This window comes from Pteropus vampyrus, unplaced genomic scaffold (assembly GCF_000151845.1).
Source record: "Pteropus vampyrus isolate Shadow unplaced genomic scaffold, Pvam_2.0 Scaffold388, whole genome shotgun sequence".
NCBI lineage: Eukaryota > Metazoa > Chordata > Mammalia > Chiroptera > Pteropodidae > Pteropus > Pteropus vampyrus.
The window spans coordinates 1,399,516-1,415,883 of record NW_011889169.1 but is presented as its reverse complement, the minus strand read 5'-3'; the positions used below and the strand labels follow the sequence as shown (position 1 = coordinate 1,415,883).

At 47.7% G+C, this 16,368-nt stretch overlaps 1 protein-coding gene across 2 annotated transcripts; it reads left to right on the top strand.

Annotated features, from left to right (window-relative positions):
* The first annotated feature begins 2,535 nt into the window (after nucleotides 1-2,535).
* Nucleotides 2,536-10,516, top strand: PLAGL2 (PLAG1 like zinc finger 2). 2 transcript variants are annotated; one of them, XR_002777237.1, is made up of 3 exons: nucleotides 2,536-2,909; nucleotides 5,442-7,611; nucleotides 9,912-10,516. XR_002777237.1 is itself a non-coding variant. In XM_023523272.1 (2 exons), the coding sequence occupies exons 1-2, from the start codon at nucleotides 2,650-2,652 to the stop codon at nucleotides 6,670-6,672; spliced, it is 1,491 nt and encodes a 496-aa protein (XP_023379040.1). In that variant the 5' UTR covers nucleotides 2,536-2,649; the 3' UTR covers nucleotides 6,673-10,516. The 2 variants fall into 2 exon arrangements, 1 of the variants encoding a protein (XP_023379040.1); XM_023523272.1 differs by having other exon boundaries at nucleotides 5,442-10,516.
* Nucleotides 10,517-16,368: the final 5,852 nt, after the last annotated feature.

Genomic DNA, 16,368 nt, shown 5'->3' with positions numbered 1-16,368 from the left:
AGAGCAGCTTTGAGAGAGAAGCAGAATTCTCTGACGGTTTTGCCAAGGAAGACGTCTGAAGGAATAGGTCTGATAATGTGAGAGAAGCCCAGGAATCTTTCTGGATGAGAGGAGTTTGCAGACAAAGGACAGAGGAAGAGAGTGGATTCCCAAAAGGGTCCCTAAGGTAACACTAGCAGCTTTGGTTATCCAGCAGCCTTTCAGTAACTTTAGGTAAGGATTTCCACTGTGCCTTTTTTAAAGCATAGGGGGAATAGGATCAGAGTGTTGGCTGTTTTCTTTTAAAGCCATAGCCGCATTAAATACAGATCAAGGCAAGCACATGGCTGCTGCCTTCCCTGTTTCTATCAGTACAACCTCGTGAGCTCTTCTTAGCCACCACCAGCCTATTTCCTAGAAGCCCATTACTCACTCTTTCAGTAGTAGCATTCTAAATTGCTGTGTCTTGTTTGTGCTTGTTCAGGAGAACAGATGAGGTGGACGTGTGGGAGTTAGGGGACGTACTATTCTCTTTCTGAGTTTGTGTGGAATTTCCAGGGCTAGGCTCCCCTCTCACATCAGCCAGAGTGATGCGACTTGCTTCTCTCTGGCTGCCATTCCCAACTTTCCAGAGGCTGAAGTGCATGATTTCAGATATCAAGGGGGAGCAGAATTTGACTTTGAAGGTAGGAGAAATTCAGTCCAAACTAGATGTGCAAATTAACGCTCGGTGTGTACCCAACTCCAAGATGCATAGTAATAGTTGATATTATAAACAGGTAATTCCACCTGTGAGAAGAAGGAGGAGACTTAAACAATGAAAGCCAGATGGCAGAGACCTTTGAGGTTTATAGTGAAGCAGGTAAATATGCCATGACTTCAAGGCTCAAGTGGGACTAGTTTTTAGTGCTACCTACGCCTCCCCCGCACGTGACTCATGCAAAATGCAGCCACCTTTGTGCAGATCTTTCTAGGCAAATCTCCACTCGTGATGGGGAAATGTTTATATCATGTTACATTGCAATGTTTCTTCAACAAGAGGAATGGTTCCTGAACAGGACATAGCTCATGTTAATGATGAGCAAAGCTCTCTGGGGCATGAACCCGCTGATCCCATCATCTCGTTCACGGCCAGCCTGTTGGATGAATGGTCACTGTAAGCAGCAGGTGCTAATGAGCTGAGCAAGCATTCTGTGGCCCACAGCTAGTTTGTGTGGTTGGAGCCCTCCCCAGATTCTCGTGGACAATCCCCAGATACCCCCTTTGCTCCCTTCACATGGAAAAGCTTCATGACCATATTTTGGCCTGACCTCTTCAAAGGGAATCCCCATCGTAGAGAGTTCTGTTGTAGTTGGTAATCTGTGATGAGCTTGTGAGTGTGAATATCGGTTCGTTGTCCCCCTTTTGAGAGACCATACTGTAACTCCCATCCTTTCCTCTCTGAGTTGATGTCAGAAAAGAAGTTGTGTCACCTTGCTTCAGCCCCCTAACCCCTTCTACTCAAGAGAAAGGATCAGACTTCATGATAATGGCTCCACATTTGTGAAGGATTGTAAAGCAAGTTTAAACCAGAATTTTCTGAGCATAAGTTAAGCCTATGAGAATCAACTTGAATTCAGTGACTAATTTACTCAACTAAAAGAAAGTTGAGGGTCCTTTTCTAGGTATATGGAGATGAAAGATGATTTTGAGCTCTCAGTTATCAGTTTGGTGGAGACTAAGTTCTAATGCAAGTACTTACCTGTTTGTAATGGAGAAATGCATGTGCACTATGAGGATCTGTAGAAGGGGCCAGCCTGCACCTGGAGTATTGGATAAGCTTTGCTAAAGAAGCATGGTCTGGGCCCAAGACCAAGAGACCCAGAGAGGTGGTAGAGGGTAGGATGGAACCCGTACTGGTTTAGGGGAAATGCTGACTGTGGCATTGCCTCCTCAGCAGAACCTCTTGATGTTGATGCGCTGCTGAGAAATACATCTGGCACAGGGGCTGACTTTCGAGGGTGTAAATTTCCTAAGTAAAAGCTTTTCCTCCCTTCTCGTCTGTTGCCTTTTGGGCATTTTATTACTCCTTAACACCTCCATGAGGAGAATTGTGGAAAGTAGTGAGTGAAGGAGAGTTAGGGTAAAGAGGAGAAGGAGAAAGAGGAGGTGGAGGAGGAGGGGCTGCTCTCTCTGAGTTTAGAGGAAAGTATGTAAAACAGAAGTCAGAAGAGAAAGTTTGGAGTTTAGGGTTTTTACTTCCTCAGATTATTTTGTTTCCTATTAGCCTAGGTGGTACTAGTAATAAAAGTTATCACAAAGCACTTATTAGGTGCCCAGCCTTCTGCTGAGTGCCTTATATTCATTATCTCATTTAATCCTCAAAACATGCTTATGATTCAGGAGATTATTAAGTCTTTTGTAAATGAGGAAACACTTCATGGAAATAAGTAATTGGCTGAAAGTCACATGGCTTCAAATTGGAAGGGCTGGGATTGGAATGGGGATCTGTCTGCCTCTAGAGCCCATGTTTTCATGGTATTGGGCTCTCTAACACCTGGTATTCTGATGTTTCAGGTGAAGAGATTGTTTTCTGAAGGCTGCGTTGGAGACTGTGACAGAGCAGACAGCCCATGTGGAACCGATGGGGAGGCTTTCTGAATAACATGGCCCTTCGCCATTAGCCTTGCCATGACCACATTTTTCACCAGCGTCCCCCCCTGGATTCAAGATGCAAAGCAGGAGGAGGAAGTGGGCTGGAAACTAGTTCCCAGGCCTCGGGGCCGGGAGGTGGAGAGTCAAGTGAAGTGCCAATGCGAAATCTCGGGGACACCCTTCTCAAATGGAGAGAAGCTGAGGCCTCACAGCCTTCCCCATCCAGAGCAGAGACCATATAGCTGCCCTCAGCTACACTGTGGCAAGGCTTTTGCCTCCAAGTACAAGCTGTATAGGTAGGTGACATTCCCATGCCTCTTCCTGCCTTAGGTTCCCAGAGAACAGAGCCAGAGAGACTCCACTGAGTGTGGCAAAAGAGTAGAGGTTAATTTGTCCCCTAAGCGTGTTCTGAATGACAACCATTTGAGGTCTCTCACTAAAAAATAATAGTATTTTTTATTCAAACACTAGAATGTGATGGGTATAATATCAGACAGCCATGAAAAATGAGATTGAACATTTTTTTCAATAGTACTTTCCCCACTCCTATCAGGTAATGGTGAGAATCTTAGCCAGAAATTAAGAATCCATCTTAGAACTTGAGAAGGAAAAGGAGACCCTGCAGTCCAATCTGTAAATTTTTTAAATTGGAGGCTCAGAGTGGGGAAGTAACTTTACCCGAAGTCACATAGCTTCTTAGGTCCTACAGTGCCTCTTCTACTGAACCATCCTGCCATTCAAATGATTACTTCAGTGTCTGTAGAGTCCCTGGTGTCCTCTGGGTCAGTGGCTTTCCTGAAACTTGTAAGCCCAAGAACCTCTGCTAAAATAAAATGAAATGCGAAAGCCCTAGTATAAAGCAGATGCAGCAGAGCAGCTTTGAAGGGAGAAAGGCCTGCTTGGAAGCAATTTTGATTTAATCCTTGCCTTTCCATCAGAGAAACATGAATATGCTCTTTACAAATGAGACAGACTGCCTGATGCATAATATTTCATCTATTCATCTGTCAAACTGGTTTATTGAGCTCCTACTTACCAGGCACAGGTAGATGGGAGTGCTCGCCCTCCTTGAGTTTATTATCTTAATAGCGTGGACAGGCAGCAAACAAGTAAATACATGAACAAGTTGACCACAGAAAGCCTCAGTTCCTTGTCTTAAAAACAGTTGATAGGAAGGAACTAAAATAGGTAACAGGGTCGTATGTGACCAGGATTGGCCTCGTGACAGTTCTGTGGTCCTCAGGAATTCTTTGATTCCATGTGCTTCATGTGACTTGGATGGACTCCAGTTGGGGCTGTCTTCTTAGACTATCTTAGTGACAGTCTGGATGTCAGTGGGAGGCAGCAGGAAAGGTCCTAGTCCAGTAGGCAGGAGCCCCAGCTCTACCCATAGACACTGTGTGATTTTAGGTGAGTTACTAAACCTCTGGGCTTTAGTTTCCTTACCTGTAAAACGAGGGTAGTGGATTACTCAGCACCTCCCTCTCATACATTATCATGTCAGTTATGTCACAGGAGGTCAATGGTAACCCTCATAGGTGTGAGCACTCAAACATAGCATGGAGGTATTGGGGACGTTTGATGCCCTTCAGGTAGAAAAGATCACTGGGTGCTATACTAGAGACAGTGGTGGCATACTTAAGTGAACCCACTTCTCAAGGTCTGTGTTTAAATTCAGCCTGTGCCACTTACTGACAGTGGAGTAGGACTACCCTGCGCTTCAGCCTCTTAGAGGACGAGGTTAATGACACAGCTCACACAGGGCCTGGTATGATGGGCCTTTGAAGTCTTGCTGAGTTTATTCTGAATGTATTTGGAGCTCCGGATTGTAATTTCTAGATTCTGAGCTGCTTTCTGGCTAGCCCGATGAGAGCAAGTAAACTAAAGGACACTGAGGTGCCATACCGTGAAAACATTTTTTAAATGTTGCTGGTTTGCCTGGCAAACAGTTTAAATGGTACAGTGGGCATACAGTGAAAAATGAATTGTTCTCACATTTGAAGCCACTGTTCTCCCCAGAGGCAACTGGGAGGTCAGTTTCTTGTGTGTCCTTGCTGAAACATTCAAACACGTATTCCCTTTTTTCCAAGGGATTATATTATTTATACACACTATACAGAACTTCCTTTTTTGACTCAGCTCCCTATATCTTGGAAGATTGTTCTAGATCAGAAAGTTTAGATATATTTTGTTTTCTCTTTATTGTGTCATTTAAAATTTTGTAAATGTAATTTCTTGAAAAAGAAATGTGTTCACATAATTTAAAATTTAAAAGGTACCATAAGGTATACAATGAAAATCCTCCATCACACTGCATATTTCTTCTCCCCATAGGCAGCTAGTGCTGTCAGTTTCTTATATATCCTTTTAGAAACACTTTAAGCACATACAAGCAAACTTACATGTATTTCCCTCTTTTCATATGCATAGTCACATTCTGAATGCACTATTCTGTCTCACTGCTTTCTTCCACTTACTGTATCTTAAGAGCTTGTTCCCTTTGGGTACATAGAAAGTTGCCTTATTTTTTTAAAAAGTTGAGTCATTTTACAGACTTACCATAATTTATTTAACCATTACCCTATTGATGAGCATTTAGATTGTTCCTGGTTTTGCTACTATATACAGTGCTGCAAAGAATAGCAGTACTTATGTGATTCTGCAGGTGGATGAGGACATCTATAGAGTATAGTTGGCGTGGTAGTCTATTCCATTGCATGGCCTTACCATAATTTTTATGTCTAGCTCCCTTTTAATGGATACCTCAGTTGTCTGGCCAGCCCTTGTGATCTCCTCTCTTTCTCCTCTGCCCTCCATCCCTACCCCAGGCACATGGCCACCCATTCAGCCCAAAAACCCCACCAGTGCATGTACTGTGATAAGATGTTTCACCGCAAAGACCATCTCCGGAACCACCTGCAGACCCACGACCCCAACAAAGAGGCCCTCCACTGTTCCGAGTGTGGTAAGAATTACAATACAAAGCTGGGCTACCGGCGCCATCTGGCCATGCATGCTGCCAGCAGTGGTGACCTCAGCTGCAAGGTGTGCCTGCAGACCTTTGAGAGTACCCAGGCCCTGCTAGAGCACCTGAAGGCCCACTCACGCCGGGTAGCAGGAGGTGCCAAGGAGAAAAAGCACCCCTGTGACCACTGTGACCGGCGTTTCTATACTCGTAAGGATGTACGGCGGCACCTGGTGGTGCACACGGGCCGGAAGGACTTCCTGTGCCAGTACTGTGCCCAGAGGTTTGGCCGTAAGGATCATCTGACACGGCATGTCAAGAAGAGCCACTCACAGGAGCTGCTCAAGATCAAGACAGAGCCAGTGGACATGTTAGGCCTACTCAGCTGCAGCTCCACAGTCAGTGTGAAGGAGGAGCTAAGCCCTGTGCTGTGCATGGCCTCTCGGGACATGATGGGGGCCAAGGCCTTCCCTAGCATGTTACCCATGGGTATGTATGGTGCCCACATCCCTACCATGCCCAGTGCGGGCGTCCCACACTCCTTGGTGCACAATACGCTGCCCATGGGTATGAGCTACCCTCTGGAATCCTCACCTATCTCTTCTCCAGCTCAGCTTCCTCCAAAATACCAACTTGGATCTACCTCATACTTGCCCGACAAATTGCCCAAAGTGGAGGTGGATAGTTTTCTGGCGGAGCTTCCAGGAAGCCTGTCTCTCTCATCCGCTGAACCTCAGCCCGCCTCACCTCAGCCGGCGGCAGCTGCGGCCCTCCTGGATGAAGCACTGCTCACCAAGAGCCCCGCCAACCTCTCTGAGGCCCTCTGCGCTGCTAATGTGGACTTCTCCCACTTACTGGGCTTTCTTCCACTCAACCTGCCCTCGTGTAACCCGTCTGGGGCCACAGGAGGCTTGGTTATGGGCTACTCCCAGGCCGAGGCACAGCCCCTGCTCACCACATTGCAAGCTCAGCCTCAAGATTCCCCAGGAGCTGGGGGACCGCTGAACTTTGGGCCTCTGCACTCCTTGCCTCCTGTTTTCACCTCTGGCCTGAGCACCACCACCCTGCCTCGTTTCCACCAGGCATTCCAGTAGCCCCCAAGGAAAGCCTCAGCTCAGTCTTGGACTCTGTCAGGGAGCCTCAGTACCCATCCTATCTGCATCCTCCATGAAGGCAGCTGAGCTTTCAGAGCTGGGTTCAAACAGAAAAAAATCCAGTATGTTTATGGAGCACTTGGTTTGGGGGTTCAGGCTCCAGGATCAGTTCCAGGAGGAACCTTGAGTCCCAACCCATTGAAAAGCTTGCATACTATAGGACTTCAGGTATTTTTACTTTTTTTTTTTTTTCTTCTTTTTCAATCTGAATCGGGAGCCACACTTAGCCCTCTCCTTCTCTGAAGTGTCAGAACCTCCTTCTCTTTGGAGAAGGGGAAGACCTGTTGGAGACACAGAGGTTTCACTTTGGATGACCTTGAGAGAAATAGCCCAAGAAGCCCGCCTTCTGGTCCCAATTTGCAGACCACACAGCAGTTGATCAGGCCCTGCTGCAGAGGGTCACTTGGCTCCATCACCTGCTCCAGCTAATGGGCAGGAAAGAGAGAGGGCCTCTGTTCTTCCCCACCACCCGCATCCCTCCTGTTCCAGCAGCTCCATTTTCAGTCAGTGTTGTCCAGCAACGGTACCGTTTACACAGTCGCTTCAGACACACCATTTCACCTCCCTTGCCGAGCTGTTAGCCTTAGGATGATTGCAGTGAACATTGTTTACACACCGTGAATTCATTCCCATCAGTCCATTCCAGTTGGCACCAGCTGGAACCATTTGGTACCTGGTGTTAACTGGAGCCCTGTTTACAAGGCGGAGTCAGGTGTCACTGACTTCTCTTCACTTGAGGTCACATTTTTCCCCTGTGGGGAAATAAACTGACTTTGGACTGCTTCATTCTCTGCCATCTTCCATGACTGTGTCTGTTCCTGCCTTCCTCAGCAGTGTCCGCAGGAGACAGGCAAGAAGATTGGAGCGGTTTTCTCACAGGTCTGCAATTCTGTTTTTCTCCAAGTATACATCATGATCCCCTCATCCTCCTTTTGAACTGGAAAGGGGAAGAAATGGAAGGCATGCCCACTTCCATCACCTCCCCATTTCCTAACCCCCACCCCGAACATCATGAGCTGTTATCATTAGTCTTAGAAGGAGGGTCTTGGGTTCTAGGCTGGTGTGAAGAGCAAAGGAGAGAGTGTGAACCCCTCATTTGTGTCTCTCCTACCTGTCCCTTTTCCAGGAAGTTGTAGAATTGTTGGAAGAAGAGTTTTCAGAAAGTTGGGACTGGGCAGATAGTTGAGTCCTAATCTATGGGTGCATCATTGCCTCTTACACCGACTTTTCTTATCCTCAGTGTCCTTTCTCTCTCCTCCACTTTGCAGTTCCCTTGGACTCAGGGCCAATGTGCATAGGCTTCTCTGGCTCTCCATCATAGAACCTTCCTCAGTTTTGCTCCCAATACTTGGCAAGATTTCTTGTAACAAATAATTACTTCTGACCGTGGGGCTCTCTGCCACAGACAGCACAGCCCTTGCCCAGCCACACCCCATCCCTGCTTCATCTCACTTCTGCATGGGCACTCTTCCCACTCATGGAAGGGAGGCAGCTCAGGAACCACCAATGTGGTACCCTTTTGAGACACCTCTACTCTGATTCAGAAACACACTTCTACCTCTTCTAACTCCTACAGATGCAGCCAGCAGTTTCTGGGCACTTCTCAGCAGGTGCCTCATGCTGGCTTCTCCACTAGGGTTTCAGGACAAACTACCCAGGAACTGCCTCAGCCTCCTCCCAGTTCTCCCTCTTTTCCCCTTCCATCTAGAAATCACTTTGGTCTATCATCAGTAACAGCAGGTCCAAGACCCAGGCTTCTGCTTCAGCCCAGGCCGGTACTCTGAGGTGAAAGCCCTAATGTAGCTCCCTAGTCTTTGATTGGAAGCAATGTGGAGTGAATAAGCATGTTTTGATTCAAGCAGGGTAGCTTGGGATACCTTAAAAACCACATAAAAATGTATGGCAAGATTAGAATCTGATGAGGTGATTTGCTCTAAAAATTAGTTTCAATGAGTCCCAGGGACTGATTAAGGTTTATATTTAAAAGCGTCCACCTTGATATGCAGGCACCACTTGCATGCTGTGCATGCTACTGGGACTCATATTACAGGAAATGGTATTTGAGAATCCAAGCAGGACTCAGTGCTGCCATTCTCCTTGTCTCTGGTCTTCATCACTAGACCCAGCAACCCTTCACCCACTTCCTGCCACCTTCCCTTCACCTTCCCTTCACAGAGGCAAATAATGGGCTTCTGGCCACAGAATATAGTTTCAGGCTGTTAGAGTGAGTCTCCTCCTCTCTGCCTGCTTTTTCTTGTTCCTTGAATCCTCTCCCCCATTAGTGATGCTGGGAAACTTAGAGGACAGGCAAAGCAATTGTTTAAAACCTTGTAGCTGGACCTTGTCCCTCCTTCCCTCCCCTTCCTTCCATCCTGCTGCTGCTTTCCTCTTCCTTCAATGCCCTCATCACCTTACAAGGAATTTCCCTATCACTGTGAACTTTGCTAGTGCAGAGAAACATCTACCTTCACCTTTTTTTGGACCATAGCTACCCAACTTTCTTAAACTTCACATAATTTAAAAAAAAAAAAAAAATCCTTATTGGCCTAGTTGTTCAAAGGAAAAGAATAGGTTTATCCTACACTCAGTACCAAACCCACTTCAGTACCCTTACTGAAGCCATGAGAGCCTGAGGGGGTCTGCCCAGGACAGGAGCCATGGCATGTGGCAGAGGCCAAACTGGGACCAGGAAAAAGGGGTGATGTCCCCTTTCTCCCTCACCTCCAACCTCTGTCAACGACAGAACTTCCCCACCCTGCACAGTAGCCGGTCAGGGTTGAGTGCAGTTCTGGGGGCCAGTGGATGACACGCCCAGTTGTGTTAGTGCAAAAGATCTGTGCATATCTTAAAGAGGTAAAAGGTAGGGAAAGGAACACCAGTTGAGTTGTTTTCCCCCCAACCTTTTACAAATGGCATTTTGTTAATGGAAATCCGGGAAGCAGGTGTGATTCCTTTTTTGCTCGTAGATATTGTCCTAAGTTGAAATTCTCCCACTGCCCAAAACTTTCTCCTAGTAGCCCTTTAAACCCTCCCTTTTTGGTAGCTCTTTTCTCCACCCCTCCCCCTCCCTCCTTATCTAGGAGCCGTTTGTAAGCACGATTTTTTAAAACAGTTTATGTTGTACAGTATCAATATTTTGCTTTTTAACAAGGATATTTATGTAATAAACTTTGCCTTAGGCAGGTGTTGGCCAGAAAAGTCCGGATTCCTCTGGAACCCCACCCTGGCCTCTCCTGGAGCTCTGAACCTGCTGTGGAAGAAATTGGCTGTGACCTTCACCACTGGAGAGTAGGGTCTGTGGCGAGGGAAAGGGGTATCGGTTCTGACAGGAGGAGGACTCACCATGCTAATTTAGTGCCTCTGGAGTGGTTTGGAAAGAGTATCCCAGTCCAGTTTCTTCAGACGTGAGCTGACTTCCTCAGCCGAGTCTCCCCATGTGCACCTCTCCACCTCTGAGTGTTTGGCACTAGAACTCCTAAAACACCACTTCTCATACGCCTCCCTCCCAGTGGTCAAGGCTTTGGAGCCACTCTTTCGTAATGCCAGATTATTTAAAGAGAAAATACAAGACAAAACCTTCTAGCACTTTGTAAACACAGTGAATAACCTCTTGGAGTATTTTTGGCTTTATATAAAACAAGGTTATTATTGTAAAATATAAGTGCCATTAGAAAATGCACAGGGCGTATCTTTGTTAAAGTAGATTTTTTCAATGTTTTACAGAATTACATTTTCAAAAAGTTTTTATAATGAAGTTGTTTATTAAAAACTTCTGAATGATGTATTTGGAAGTTGTGAACCTGTCTGATTGGGAAAGGGTTGGAGAGAGCCTGGGGAAGAATTGGAATCTCCAGATGTCTTTACATCCGAGGGGATGGTGAGTATAGGATAGATAGTAACAACCTACACATTGGCACCTACAAACTGCACTTTGAAATGAAAGATTATATAATGGGATGCCTTTGAGGTAAGTGGCATCGTACCATCTCAGTCTTGGATGCAGAGATCAGAAAAATCAAATTGGCTTAATGAATTTTCATGTAACTGAAAATATCAGATGTAGAACAATCTTCAGGTTAGGATTGATCCAGCAGCTCAAACATGGTTGGTCTTAGCATTCCTCTTTCTCTCTGCCCTGTCTTGTGCAGCTGTGACATCATCTTCAGGCCCTACAGTGACTTGTCCGTTTGTGTAGGAATAGAATGCTGCCATGATTCCAGTCCTGTCATTCTCACACAGTGCTGACCAGAAAGAAAGGGAACCATTTTAGGCTCTCAGGAGAGAGGAGTCCATTTATTCACAGAAGCCTCAGTAAGCATCCCTGGTCTCCTTGGCCTTCATGAGGTTCTGTGCCACCCACAAATCTGTCACTATAAGCCAGTGATGACAAGGCTGAAATGGGGGTTGGAGGGTGGGTGGGGAGTAGCTTTTCAAAGGAATTTTAGGGTACTGAAATTAGGAAGAGTAATGGACGCTGGTTATCCGAGAAAAATGTCATCTGCCCAAGGTATACAGCTGGTAAGTGACTGTGCCCACCCATTGGGTTCAGACAAACTGTTGAGAGGCTGATGTGGCTTCAGCTGACATTGCTTGGCCAGTTTAACAAAGGTAGTCATCACAGTCCTGGGCCCAATCCCTTGTAGTGAGATCCTCCCATCCAGGGCTCAGACTGAGCATGCATTTCTGTGGTCTGGAGCAATGACTAGCCAAGCAGTACTAGTAGCTCTGGAGTCCAACCCGAGTCCACGAGTCCACGGTGCATTAACAAGTGTTAATGTGTGTACAAAAGCAGTGGGCTGGCCCTTCATCTCTTTGGCCATCCATTTACTTGACAGACATTCACTATCTATTCCAATGGGTCAGAACTCTGGCTAGGGCCCCAAGGGAATCAACTTTGCCTTCTAGGGCATACACACTCCAGGATGGGTCTGAGGGCTCAGAGCTATCTTACCCAGTGGGCCAGGGGAGGCTGAAGGCTTTCTGTAGGTGGCAAGGACTTCCAGGCAGAGCTGTGGGGCATTAAGTGCTAGTTTGGAAGCCAAGACCACAGGAGCACAGATGCATTTGTAGGATGAGGGTTGCAGGGGCTGTTCCACACAGGCTCTCATCCAAGTACAGACTCTGCACTTCAGTCTAGAGTTCGCATTTGTGAAATGTCTGGTACAGAACAAGGGGTAGCCCCTGGGCCTAGGACAGTGTCCACCTTTTCAGCCTATCAGTCCAGGAGGAAACCAGGCAGAATGCTCCCTAGTCAGCAGCATTCGAGACCTTCCCTTGTCCCAGATCCTTCCACTCTGACCTTGTTTCTTTTCTCCACATGAATATTTTGAGTACCTCTGTGTGCCGGACAATGACCATCAAACTAGCTTCCAGTTTGCGTCTGGTCAGTCTTTGCAAGAGATACCTCTTGAGTCCTCTGCATATGCCTGAGTGATTTATCTTCTGCAAAGCTACAGGTGTCCTACAGCTGCCCCAAAGCAGCAGGCCAGTGTGGGCAACGGGCGACTCCCACCTGCCCATGGCAGACTCAGAGCCCCAGTAATCGCCTGGTTTTGTGGCTGTGATGGAAGGTTCTGTCTGTGACCGAGGGTTAGGCCTGATCCTTGTTGCCCCCTCCAAGCTGCTCCTTGCTAGGTACAGCCCTGCACTTCACCGCCAGCACCCTACTAATCAGGCCAGTTCTGGGTCTCGTACGTGGTTGTATTCCCACCCAGCAGCCCCCTGACTCTTCGCCAGGCTTCCAGGCACCTTGCCCCTCTCCTGTCTCCGCAGCCCTGGGACCCTAGCGAATCACATCTGGAAGAAGGGGGTGTGAGGGGCAGAGTGCGCCCCGGAGGAGACACGCCTCCCTGCCTCTCTCCTGCGATGCCACCACCCCTGTCCCCACCCCCAGCCATCAGCCGCGGAGCTACCCTTCTTGCAGAACCCACTGTGTCGCCTGCGCACCCCGAGCCCCTCCAGGCCAGAAGCTTCCGCAGGTGATGGAGGATGAGGGTACAGGGGGCCTGGAAACCGCTGCATGCCTGCCGCTGGACCTCCGCACAGGACTGAGGCGTGTGCCTGGCACCCACGGCTCGGGCCGGAGAAACTGCGAGACGCAGGCACCCCTAACCCCACAGCCAGTTTTGGGACCACTCAGCCTGCCAGTGAGAAGCGGCCTCTGCGGTGACTGATCGTAGCCTGGAAAACAGCCTGTCGGGGATGAGGCCCCAGAAACCTGTGGCACAGAGGGGTGGGGGCTCAGGCTGGAGCCTGCAGAATGCTGCAGAAGTGATGAATGAAGAGGGTGGCATCTTCATGGTGGAGGTGTGGGGGGGGATATGCAAAAGCAGCAGTAAGGCAGATGGAGGTGACAGAGAAGCTGATTGGGGAAGAGTAGCTGGAAGTGGGAGTGGAGGCACAGGAGGGCCCAGGGGCTGCTAAACCTTGGTGGCCCCAGTTGTGGAGCCACTGTAAGCCATCCAGTGGGAGCTGGAGGCCATGAGTGCCCAGGCAGACAGGGCTTACCTGTAGTTGGAGTGCAGGTTTGGACGTATGTGCTGGTTGCATTTAGCCCGTAGGAGCTTCATCATCCAGAATATTCCTGGCTTCTGGGTCACCGCCTTCCTGAACCACCCGCAGCTGTCTGCCATGATCATCAGCTCCCAAGATGAAGACACTGTCTTTTACCTGATGAATTTAGAGGTGAGGAAGCTCAGGCATGCCAGGGCAGGCTGTAAATTTAAGTATTCCTTTTGGAGTAACCCCTATTTCCAGAATAAGGTGATAGTGAAGGAATATGAATAATGCAGATCTTCAGGCCGGATGGTGTCAATCATAGTGTGCATCTGATGGTACCAGGGCCAGGAACCCCTTGCTCTGGTACGCAGAAACCAGGACACTGTCCGCAGCTTCTTCAGCAGGTTCTCACAGCACAGCCTCCCAGAGGCTAATAGGGTTGCCCAGATTATTAAAGAGGACCTGTGGCCCAAACCCCTGCAGTACTACCTGCTGGGGGATAGGTCCCACATAGCTAGGTGAGTTTACAGAGGCCCCTCCTAGGCCCTCCAGGTTCCAGTCTGGCTAAGTCCTGCCCTAGGACCTAGCCCCTACATGAGATTCCCTCTATGGCATTCTGCTGTCTGCTCTCTCCTTTGTGTACTCTGGCCCCTCTGGTGCTCAGTGGACTCAGCTCCAAGACTGTGGCCTTCACGGCCAAGTTCTCCTATTTCCATATGGCCTTCATGCATCACAGGACTGTCACATGCCACAGTATCTACCCAAGCACCTAATGCCATGGACGTGTACTGCCATCATCTTCATGGCCCATCTTCGATCATGGCCTTCCCACCCATTTTTGGGATAGGCACCCATAAGTCACTGCTAGGATGACCAGTGCCTCTTCAAGGCCACAATACGCTGGGCCTCATATTTATGGTGGCCCTGCACATTGGCTGTGGCAAGCTGAGTCTCATCACCCACAATAAAGTGAGTGCATTGTGCTGGCTATCAGCCAGACTTGGACATTCCAGGGCTTCAGAGCTTCAGGATCACAGGCTAGGCTATCCCAGGCTACTGGACTATTGTGCATCTGGCAGAATGGTCACAGCCAGCAGACAGCTGCTGGGCATGAGTGAGGAAAAGGACATGAAGCAGTGGGCAATGCATTCTTTGCGATCATACTGTTCTTCTTACCCATGTTGGTCCTACCTTGTAGCCTTGTGGTGGTATGTGCTGTACCCTACAAATGTCTGGCCATCACCTTTCTCATCAGTTTTGCCCAGGCTGCCATCAATCCTGTTGCCTACTCTCATCTATAAAGACCTCAAGAATTGCCTGTGGACCCATGTGGGCTACCTGCAATGCACAAGAGAGCCCCCAAATCCCCAGGAACTCTGCTGAACTGACATATCTGAGCATATACTCAAGGCGGGGGCAATGACGGTGTCCCTTCCAGAAGCCTAACTTTCTGAGCCCCAGTCATTGGACTCCCACAGAATCCAGCTTTCCCATCTCCACCTGTTTTTAGGCTGCCAGGTTGGGGTGCTGGGGAGGAAGTATTTCTGGTCGTGGAGCCTGCCTATACCTGCCAGAGCTCATATCTTTTTATTTTCTTTAAAGTGACATCTCGGAAACAAACTGAATAAGCAGGTTTTTTGTTTGTTTGTTTGTTTACAAATATCTGAGGAGACAGGATTTCTTGTTGAATTTGCCTCTTTATGTCCAAAGAGGGAGAGTTGGCCCATAGACTGCCATGTTCTCTTTGTCCCTCTGCTCTCATGCCCTGCCCCCTTCAGCAAGGCCCAGAATCTCCAAAGAGGGACAGTGCAGGGCTGCTGAACAGAGAGACCAGGAGGTCTGGGCCCCCAGGGGTAGGGATAGTCCATTGTTTTATGCTGTGTCCTTTTAGACTAACTTTAGCTCAACTCTACTTCTCCTTCCACCAGGTCCAAACTCCCTCGTGGGATCCTGTAGGTACAAGAACATACCAGTCCCCCCTAAATTCCTCTTCCCAGGCTTTTGGGGCTGTTTCCATCTCACTTTGGGGGTGACCATACCCAGGCCTTCTCATAGAAGGCCTTGTCTTTTACTTCCCAGGACCTAAGGAGGCCTTGACACAAAATAATGGAGGAGGGGGTTGCTCTCAGTTGGGCAATGCCAGAGACAGCTGGAAAGGCAGGGGTGCCTGAACTTCGGGGGTGGAGGGAAGTGCGCCCCTTGATTCTTCCTAACTTTTATGATTCATCAGTACATTTTCTAAATTAGAAGAACTGATAGCAGAACACTGCAACTTCAGGTTTTCTCTGACCAGGTATGACCTTGTATTTATAGAAAGTTAATGCTGTTTTTAACATCACTGCTTTTAAGTAAGACCCTATGCACCCCCTTCTCTATTTCTACCCACTAGGGAAATTGAGCTGTCCAGACCTCCTTGTTGCTTTTAGTTGAAAACATTTACAAAAATATCATTGTAAATTTTCGATGTCTTTTGGAAACTTATGTGGCTATTCATGATTGATTATCAAGTTGTTGTGGCCTGTTAATATAACTGTACTTAGTAATTTGAATATGGTGTTTTTGTAAGACTTAAGAATGAAAATTGTTACCATGTTCTCCAAAAAGAAATCTGAAACTCTGATGGTCTTGACGATTCTGTGTGCCAGTGGCCCTGTTGGAATCAACATCGCTGTAAATGACATCTCTGCTTCTAAACAGTAAAATATTCATGAGGAGGCTTTGTCCAATCTGAAAAGGATTGATGGTGCTTTTGTTTTTTTTTTATATCATGATGAAAAAAATAAAAACCTTTTAATCTGGTGAGAAAATAACTCAGATCATGTTATTCCCCCATCCACAACCCTCCACTGGCAGAAAAAAATCACAATTCCTTATCATGGCTGACAAAGCCCAGCGTTTCCTGGTTCCTGCTGGCATCTGCCATCAATCTCCTCTATACTCCCCCAACACTTGCCTCTCTGCTGTTCCTTAAATATACTAAGCACACTCCAACCTCAGGTTTTTGCACTTGCTTTTATCTCTCTGAATTATCTTCCCACAGATATTCTCATCTCTGACTCCCTCAGTTCTTTTAGGCCTCAAATGCTGGTTTAGAGGCTTTCCCTGCTCAGGTGGGCCCTGACAGCATGGTTCCTTCCC

What these genes read in the sequence shown, in the direction of transcription:
- PLAGL2 (XM_023523272.1), top strand. Translation starts at nt 2,650, where the DNA reads ATGACCACATTTTTCACCAGCGTCCCCCCCTGGATTCAAGATGCAAAG. An exon ending in TCCAAGTACAAGCTGTATAG is followed by an intron (nt 2,910 to 5,441) that starts GTAGGTGACATT and finishes TCCCTACCCCAG; the next exon opens with GCACATGGCCACCCATTCAG.